This window comes from Ammodytes marinus (assembly GCF_949987685.1).
Source record: "Ammodytes marinus genome assembly, chromosome: 23".
Taxonomy (NCBI): domain Eukaryota; kingdom Metazoa; phylum Chordata; class Actinopteri; order Uranoscopiformes; family Ammodytidae; genus Ammodytes; species Ammodytes marinus.
Window position 1 is genome coordinate 17,387,634 of NC_137227.1, and position 10,000 is coordinate 17,397,633.

Sequence of the window (10,000 nt, forward strand, 5' to 3'; positions counted from 1 at the left end):
GTCTGCGCACCACTTTTGCACCGGGTCAAAGGGCATTTTAGAAGTGCGATTAATCTGTGTTAATTTTATTAATCGCGTTGTTTTTTCTGTGTTTAATTAATCGAAATTAACGCGTTAATTTGACAGCCCTAAATAAAATTACTTGAAATTTGGACTTAGATTCAATTACTTTGTAGGCTACCATCAGTACATTGCTATTGTGTTTCAGCGATGTAATACTGCAATAGAGACAGTCCATTAGGTTTTATATAAACTAAGGGTTAGGGTGCTGTGTACGTCATGTGTTCATAAGGCTAATATCACTGGTTGCTATGGTTGTAAGGTCTCGGTGGAGTCACGGGGAGACATTTTGAGAAGGTGAAACAATTCCATTATAAGATTCAAATCAAAACAGTCAGTTGACTTGACATTAGCGGTTGGCCTTTATAGTTTGAACATCGTGTCCTACTTAGTCATTTTGCCATCAGACTGGAAAAAGACAGTGATAATGTGGTCTGGACTATTGCAGGGCTCAACATACAGTAACTCGATAATTGGCTGAGGGAACTGGTGGGTATTTTACATATCGAAAGGCTGAGATATGAGCTGTCCGACCCCCACAGATTCTCCGCCGTATGGGGCCCAGTGCTGCAGCACATAGGGAATTAAAATGTGTGAGGTTTGCCCCAGTTTTGTTTTTGTTTTAGCTTTGTTTTTTGTTTATTTACAGCTTATTTTCTTATTTATTTCACTTCTGTTTATGTGAGGGAGGGGGGAGGGGGCAGGGGGTGGGGGGTGTGTATGTATTGTATGTGTTTAATTATTCTGTTTTTGTTTTTGTTTTTTGTTTGAATGTAAAAAACTGCAAAATCATTCAAATAAGTTTCAAAAAATAAATTTGTAATCTTTTGAAAAAAAAAAAAAAAAAACATACAGTAACTCTACGCACCAGTTCTAGACCTTTAAAAACGTAAAAACACAACTGCTTTTGTCCAAAGTGGATGCAGGAATCAACACATTCTGAAAGTTCCTCTGAGCACCTTTAACATTATAAAAAACCCTAATCTAAATGAGACCATCAGTGCAAGGAATGCTATTTGTATATAATTTTTCTTAATGCCTTTGTCATGGATACGCTCACACAGGAACTACAGCTGGCTTCGTAAAAAACACTACCAAAGGAGATGCAAGAACTAACACAAACTGAAACTTCCTCGGCTCGGAGCACCTTTAACATTATTAAAAAAGCCCTATGATAAATGACCCTATAAACCTACCCGTGTGCGGCCCGGTATTCCTTCACCGACTGCTGCCGGGGCCCGTTGACCGTTGGGTCGGCTGCGGTTTGCCCTGACGGAGCCCTGCCCAGCGAGGCCACATGTCTCCCTCCTGCTCCGGTGGCGGGAGCTCCAGCAGGGGGGGGCGCGTTGGCCGGCCTCAACCCCCGATCGAGTGACTGAGTCTGGGCCGCGGCACTCAGCTGGTCCCTGGAGAGGTGGTGGTCCGGAGGGAGGGCAGTGCCGCCGGGGGCCACAGCAGAGGGATGGTTAGGGCTGGCTGGGTACGAGTCAGACGCCATGGACCTAATGGAGAGGGGGTGGGGGGGGGGGGGGGGAGGGGGGGGAGGAAAACAGGCTCTCAGTAAATATAAAAGGATTATATAGAACGTTTTTTTAATTTTTTTATTTTACCTTTATTTAACCACATAAGAACACATTCTTATTAACAAAGACAACCTGGCAAAGGACAACAAGGCTTTTCAATGGGGAGGTGGTGGTGTTGTGTATGTGTGTGTGGGCGGGGGGGGGGGGTATATAGAACTTGTTGATAACTATAGTAAAAGTATAAACATGTTTCGTTAGAATGCCTTAAGAAATCAATGATAACATTTAGAAAAAAATATAAATAAAAAACATAAACAACAGCATTAAAAGATTGATCATAAACTGTCAATATCTTTATGAAATATAAATTCCTGTGCTATGAGTTTCCTTCTCCAGGAGAGGGCAGCAAAGAGCTTCAACCAGATGCAGCAGGTAGGGCCTGGTCTAGGGCTGGCTATATACCGTTTTGTTTTGCCTTGAAGACCTACTTCACCGGTGGAAACATGAAGGTGTATTGAACTCTGAGATCCTATGTAGTATAAAAGTGCAAAAAATGGGTGAAGTATTTCTTTAAACCTGCAGTGTGTAGAATTTTGGGTTTTATTTCCTAGCAGATTTTGTAGAAAGTAATTATAATATCCATAAGTACATTTAATTTAGTGCATAATAGCTGAAAAAAAAGTTTTGAATTATTTTTTTTCCCCTTAGAAAGGGTCTCATATATGTCCATATTTCTGCATATTTTGGACCAAGGCCTAGTGCCGCCATCTTGAAAGTGTCATAGTTGGAATGTCAACAGGTGCATTGTTTAAAATTTAGAATTGTTCTAGAACTTACTTGATGATGTCATATCACACACTGCACCTTTAAGTTTCTGTGTTGTCTGCCTCCATTGTGACAAGCAAACAGGACCCCAGAGTAAACCCGTGGCATATAAACACATATATATAAATCTAGCCCCAGTGTGTGTACCTGCTATCAGGAGACAGGGACCCCTCTGAGCTCATGCCGTGGTAAGGGGACGGGGTGAGGCGGGCGTCCGGTCTGAACTCTTTGTCGTAGGCCAAGACGTTCCACTCCTGACGCCGGTTACGAGCCTTACGCACCTTTAAAGACAAGGTGAAACAGCAGAGGAAGATACAGAGGTTTACACTGAGTTGCAGCTGGCAGTGCATATCATTTTGTATAACTGGACTTCATGTATTTATTTTTCCTTTTTTTTTAAAAATTGTATTGACATTTTTATTTTATTTTTTAACCTTTATTTATACAGGTAAATCCCATTGAGACCGAAGACTCTTTTTCAAGGGAGACCTGTTCCCATTTACACGTTACCATTCACACACCGATAGCAGGCTAACTATCGACATTCACACGAGGCAAGGTGGGTGAAGTGTCTTGCCCAAGGACACAACAACTATGACACAGGTGGCAGGGCAGGGATCGAACCTCCAACCCTTTGATCATCGGCCGACCCACTCTACCACCTGAGCCACAGTCGCCCCAGTCGGCATATAAGGAATCATCACTATACTGTAAAACTATCATGAACAACCAACTCCACCTTGAGCTCAAACCTCCAAGGTTACAATAAAAAAAATAATTAAAACAAAAAAGAATGAAAGATATTGGTACGTAAGATTACTAATAGGGATGACACGGGGAAGAGAAAACAAAATTAGGAAGTTTTTTTTATTACAGAATATATGTCAGTTTTCTAACATCCAAAAAAAATATGTATCAAAGAAAAAGGAATTGAGGACGGTAGCTCAAGGCAAGAAACACTACGACATAAAGCTTAAAGGCCTACTTCACCGGTGGGAATATGAAGGTGTATTGAATTCTGAGATCCTATGTAGTATAAATGTGCAAAAAAATTATTGAAATTGGTTCATCCTAGCCTGAGAAAAGGCAGAAAGAGTGTTTTATGGTCTCACTGTCTAACCCTACATTTCTCTTACTGTGACATCACAGTAAGAGAAATGTAGGGTTAGACACTTATAACATACAACGCCCCATATGGTCCTTAAATATGGGTCTGAATATGTGGTAAAATGAACCATAAAAGACGGATAAAACCCCCCCTTTAATTAATGTTAAATCCTCACTGACCTTCTTGACCTCTCGGCTTGGGTCCTCCACCTGTTTCTGTTGCTCCTGGAGACGGACGGAGGGATGGACGGACGGATGGAGAGACAGAAAGAGTGAGAGAAATGTTAGTCACTGAAAACTGGTTTATCTGAGGTAGAGGAAGAGAACAGCACCCCGTCACCACCAGCGCCTTCACAATGGGGTTAAAATCTCACACACACACACACACACACACACACACACACACACACACACACACACACACACACACACACACACACACACACACACACACACACACACACACACACACACACACACACACACACACACACACACACACACACACACACACACACACACACACACACACACACACACACACACACACACACACACACACACACACACACACACACACACACAGTAGGATGGACAACAAAAGACATTAACCGAAACCGAACGGAACATATAGGGTTAGAAAGAGGGTGAGGTGGCAAGCTGATGCAACATGACACACACACAAACAAAAACACGGATGTGAACAGAGGGGGAAGGTATGTAGGTGTGTGTGTGTGTGTGTGTGTGTCTGTGTGTGTGTGTGTGTGTGTGAGCGCGTGTGTGTGTGTGTGTGTGTGTGTGTGTGTGTGTGTGTGTGTGTGTGTGTGTGTGTGTGTGTGTGTGTGTGTGTGTGTGTGTGTGTGTGAGTGGGTGCAGGTGAATGCATTGGTAAAGTGTGGGATAAGGTAAGGAGAGTGGAGGGCAAAGAGAGGGTTAGGGTTATGGGGGGTTGGGTTAGGGTTAGGGTTATGAGTTAGGGTTAGGGGGTCGGGTTAGGGTTAGGGTTAAAGGGTTGGGTTAGGGTTAGGGTTATGGGGTCGGGTTAGGGTTAGGGTTACGGGGTTGGGTTAGGGTTAGGGTTATGGGGTTTAGAGGGGATTCGGGGTGTCGGAGGGGGGGTTGTCTTACAGAGATGGACAGGGGGCTCCTGGGTGGAGCCTGTCTGGAGTGGGGCCTTTCTGGGTGGGCCGGGCAGCCCTACGGACACATGGGAGAGAGACAAGCTGCTGCGTTAGAATGAGCCAGAGCACAGAGACAGGTAGAGAGAGGGAGACAGGTGGGGAGGGAGAGATAGAGAGAGACAGGTAGAGAGAGGGAGAGATAGAGAGAGAGACAGGTGGGGAGGGAGAGACAGGTAGATAGAGAGAGACAGGTAGAGAGAGGGAGAGATAGAGAGAGAGACAGGTAGATAGAGAGAGACAGGTAGATAGAGAGAGAGGTGGGGAGGGAGAGACAGGTAGAGAGAGAGAGAGACAGGTAGAGAGAGAGACAGGTAGATAGAGAGAGAGACAGGTAGATAGAGAGAGACAGGTAGATAGAGAGAGACAAGCTGCTGCGTTAGAATGAGCCAGAGCACAGAGACAGGTAGATAGAGAGAGACAGGTAGAGAGAGAGAGACAGGTGGGGAGGGAGAGAGACAGACAGGTAGGTAGATAGAGAGAGAGAGAGACAGGTAGAGAGAGAGAGAGACAGACAGGTAGGTAGATAGAGAGAGAGAGAGACAGGTAGAGAGAGAGACAGGTAGATAGAGAGACAGGTAGAGAGAGAGACAGGTAGAGATAGAGAGACAGGTAGATAGAGAGAGACAGGTAGATAGAGAGAGACAGGTAGATAGAGAGAGACAGGTGGGGAGGGAGAGACAGGTAGAGAGAGAGAGACAGGTAGAGAGAGAGAGAGGTGGGGAGGGAGAGACAGGTAGAGGGAGAGACAGGTAGATAGAGAGAGACAGGTAGATAGAGAGAGACAGGTAGATAGAGAGAGACAGGTAGAGAGAGAGAGACAGGTGGGGAGGGAGAGACAGGTAGATAGAGAGAGACAGGTAGATAGAGAGAGACAGGTAGATAGAGAGAGAGACAGGTGGGGAGGGATAGGTTGGGTGTGTATTAGGCCATGGAACTTTCTGCATGTAGGAGGGTGAAGATAGATTAACCCATCTTCCCCATTCAAACCTGTGAGTCGACTATTGATTCTAAAACATCTTTTATTTAGAAATTTGTATTTTGAATAGGTGGGGTGGGATGGGGTGGAAGAAGTGTCATGGAAGGCCCACCGAATTCTCTGGATGAATTAAGAAAAAAACGTGGGACGTGGGATAGGGAACAGGTCTCTCCCTTGAAAAAAAGAGTCTCCGGTTTTCAATGGGATTTACCTGTATAAATAAAGGTTATAAAAAAATAATAATAATAGAAAAAAAATATATACACTATTTGAAAATGTAAAATCTGCTCTCACATAATGAGTGGTGGGTCCCTATTGAAGTACAACAGGCTCTATTACTGTATGAGTATCATAAAAGTATCCAGTATGTTTTTCCATATAGCAACGGGAAAAATAAACCTGCAGTGTAGAATTTTGGGTTTTATTTCCTAGCAGATTTTGTAGAAAGTAATTATAATATCCATAAGTACATTTAATTTAGTGCATAAAAGCTGAAAAACATTTTTAGAATTATTATTTTTTCCCTTAGAAAGGGTCTAATATATGTCCATATTTCTGCATATTTTGGACCAAGGCCTAGTGCCGCCATGTTGAAAGCGTCATAGTTGGAATGTCAACAGGTGCATTGTTTAGAAATTAGAATTGTTCTTGTCCTTGAAGGCCACTGTAGCTTCTGTTATTATTCAAAAGGGGTGGGGTTACCCAGGGAGCGTTACATTCTAGAACTTTGTAGAACTTTCTTGATGATGTCATATTACACACTGCACCTTTAAGAGACCACGCCAAATGATCAATGTCTCTATTTAATGTTTAGTTGTTTGAGTGAAATTACAATTTTTCTTTCATTCAATAGAGACTACTGATAACATTTCTCCTAGCGCCCCCGGCCCAAATTTCTATAGAAAAATGGTGATCTGTGTGCATTTCCATCCACTACTGCTATGCAAACATTACAGGTTGGACTATCTATTACTCATATGGCAAAGTTGTATCATATGAACTGCTGTTGAAAGCTGTTTTACCCTTTAGGCAAATGTAACTGTTTTCATTAGGCTATATTGTACTTTCACCCATTTCATTTTAATTGCTGCCACTCTTCACCACTGTGTAAATGTTTCAATTGTTTTTTCTCTTTTTCTCTTCACCTGTTGTTGTGTATTTGATGTATTTGCATTGAATATTTTGTATGTATTGTTGTTTTTCCTTTGAATTTGTTTTGAACTCGACGTCATTGTAAATGAGCGTCACCCCTCAATTGGTCTCTCGAGGATAAATAAAAGTTAAATGAAATGAAATGTATTGGTCTGTTGTGTACTATAATGCATAATCAATGAGCCTGAATCCCAACTGCTGCTGTATCAATAACCAATTACACAGCAAAGCAGAAAGCTGAATGGGTTTAGTAACACAATGTAGTAACATCGGAAAACAAGACACAGCTAGACAGGGAAAAAAAACTGGTTAGCAAAATAAAAGCAGATGATGAATTTATTTACTTTTCTGTCACACACACACAGGCGCAAACACACACAGGCGCACACACACACACACAGGCACACACACACTGGCGCAAACACACACAGACAGGCGCACACACACACAGACAGGCACACACACACACAGAGGCTCTATCACACCACAGTTAAGACAAGTCGATGCAATCTGAGGTGGTTTGGGTAATTGAATGTCAGAAGCTATTAACACACACACACACACACACACACACACACACACACACACACACACACACACACACACACACACACACACACACACACACACACACACACACACACACACACACACACACACACACACACACACACACACACACACACACACACACACCTTCTGCCGTCTCTTCTCCTTGCGCTTGTCCTCGGTGGCCTGCAGCATCTTCTCCTTCCACAGGTTGAAGAAGTACGAAGGGTCGGTGTAGAACTTCAACGCATCCTTCTTGTCGTCCCTGGTTACAGGAACGGAGAGAGAGAGGGATGGAGAGATAGTGGGGGAAAGAGAGAGAGAGAGAGAGATAGTGGGAGGGAGGGAGGGAGGGAGGGAGAGAGAGATAGTGGGGGGGAGAGAGAGAGAGAAAGAGAGAGAGAGAGATAGTGGGGGAGGGAGGGAGGGAGAGAGATAGTGGGGGAAAGAGAGAGAGAGAGAGGTAGAGAGAGAGAGAGAGAGAGAGAAAGAGAGAGGGAAAGAGAGAGAGAGAGATAGTGGGAGGGAGGGAGGGAGGGAGGGGGAGAGAGAGAGAAGGAACAGTGGTTGAGAGAAGTTTAAGTGTGGGCAAGATGGAAAGAAAATGCGTGAAGGTTCAAGGGGCAGATGCAGAGAAATGTCAATAGTCATTTATTCAACAGGATAAGGATACATACGCTTTTATCACACATCACAGTATGTTAATTATGGTCAATTTCTATTATTGGGATCATTTTGAATAGTCTCACGTGTAAAAAAGTAACTCAGATTAATTTAGGCTCCTACAATAAAGTATATACAGTACAGGCCAAAAGTTTGGACACGCTCAATGCGTTTCCTTTATTTTTATGACTAGTTACAATGTAGATTCTCACTGAAGGCATCAAAACTTTGAATGAACACATGTGGAATTCTTTGCTAAACCATTTCAGGTGACTCCCTAATGAAGTTCATTGAGAGAGCACCAAGGGTTTGTAGCGCTGTCAAAAAAGCAAAGGGTGCCTACTTTGAGGAATCTAAAATATAAGACCTATTTAAGAGTCATTTCACACTTTTTTGTTAAGTACATAATTCCATATGTCCCTTCAAAGTTTTGATGCCTTCAGTGAGAATCTACAACGTAAATAGTCGTGAAAATAAAGAAAACGCATTGAATGAAAAGGTGTGTCCAAACTTTTGGCCTGTACTGTATATATAAAAAAACATTTTTGTCTAAACTGCACTGACCTATAGGGGCTGAGGATGTTGAGCGGAGGGGGCTTGTCTCCACGGTGATACATCTCGACCACGGGATTGGGTACCGACGTCCTGGACACCACCTGTTGGTCCTGGATGGTACTGCTCTTAAAGGCCTTCCTCATGTTGATGTCCTGGAGGGAGACTGGGGGGAGAACACACACACACACACAAGGGTTTAGTCAATGTTGTTTTTTTTTTTTTTTTAGATTTTTTTTTTGGCATTTTTTGCTTTATTGATAGTGTAGAGAGTAGAGACAGAGGTGAAATGGGGCAGAGAGGGGAGTGACATGCAGAGAATGACCGCGGGCTGGAATTGAACCCGGGTCCGCTGCTGGCCGAGGCCCATGGGGGGGACGCCCTACCAACTGAGCTAAGGGCGCCCCAAGGGTTTAGTCAATGGTAGTCAATGGTAAATGGACTCCACTTATACAGCTACGGAAAAAAATAAGAGACCAGTCTGGATTTTTCTTGAATCTTCATCTCTACATAACTAGAAAATGCTCTTGATGACAAAAAATGTATTGGAATTAGGTAGAAATGTTGTCAGTAGTTTATAGAATAAAACCAAAATGTTCATTCTACTCAAACATATATCTTATAAATAGTCAAATGAGAGACACTGAACATTTGGAGTGGTCTCTGTCTAGCACTTTTCCCTGGTTTTTCACAGACCCAAAGCACTTTACAGTACATTGTTTTGTACATATTCCACCCAATCACACACACATTCATACACCGATATTAGCAGCAGCTACCACGCAGGGTGCAAGCTAACTATCTGGAGCAATTTAGGGTTCAGTGTCTTTACCCAGGGACACTTGGACATGTGGCGGGGAGACGGGGGATTCGAACCACCGACCCTGTTACCCAGTGGACGACCGAACCGCCCTACTTCACAACAGCCAGCGCAGTAAACAACTTGACAATGAGACCCAACATGAAATGGGTAAGGATTACTCGCTGCATATCCTTGACAGCGATTGACAGTTTAATCCCCTGAAAAACAGCTGCTTTAACCCTTCAAGTGTCGGCTTAGCTAAATCCTGTGTGTGTGTGTGTGTGTGTGTGTGTGTGTGTGTGTGTGTGTGTCTCTCTGTGTGTGTGTGTGTGTGTGTGTGTTGCTGTCCTCTGATCTCTAGTCTCACTGCTGAGTCGGGATTTATGGGAATAAGCAGGAGAATATTATGTCATGTTTGTACACTTTATAGTTTAAAAAAAAATATATTATTAATCAGCTAGAAAATGGCTACTTGAATTTTAAGGGTTTTTTGTGCCTTGATGAAATAGTCAAAACACAAGCAAATTTCCAAATAACAATAAAAAGTAAATATTTGTTGAACATCTAGCTTCAATCTGTGATGTTGTAGAGATTCTTCAAGAGTAACAGA

The 10,000-nt window shown here is 43.0% G+C and overlaps 1 protein-coding gene across 1 annotated transcript in view; it reads right to left on the minus strand.

Moving 5' to 3' along the window:
• Window positions 1–10,000, minus strand: part of LOC307268896 (actin-binding protein WASF3) — a gene marked incomplete at both ends in the record, with an annotated part of 23,970 nt that overhangs the window by 1,918 nt on the left and 12,052 nt on the right. The window contains 6 exons of the mRNA XM_080051688.1: window positions 1,257–1,562; window positions 2,556–2,689; window positions 3,696–3,740; window positions 4,644–4,712; window positions 7,521–7,638; window positions 8,601–8,754. Coding sequence (XP_079907814.1) covers window positions 1,257–1,562; window positions 2,556–2,689; window positions 3,696–3,740; window positions 4,644–4,712; window positions 7,521–7,638; window positions 8,601–8,754 — 826 coding nt within the window. The remainder of the gene's footprint in view (window positions 1–1,256; window positions 1,563–2,555; window positions 2,690–3,695; window positions 3,741–4,643; window positions 4,713–7,520; window positions 7,639–8,600; window positions 8,755–10,000) is intronic.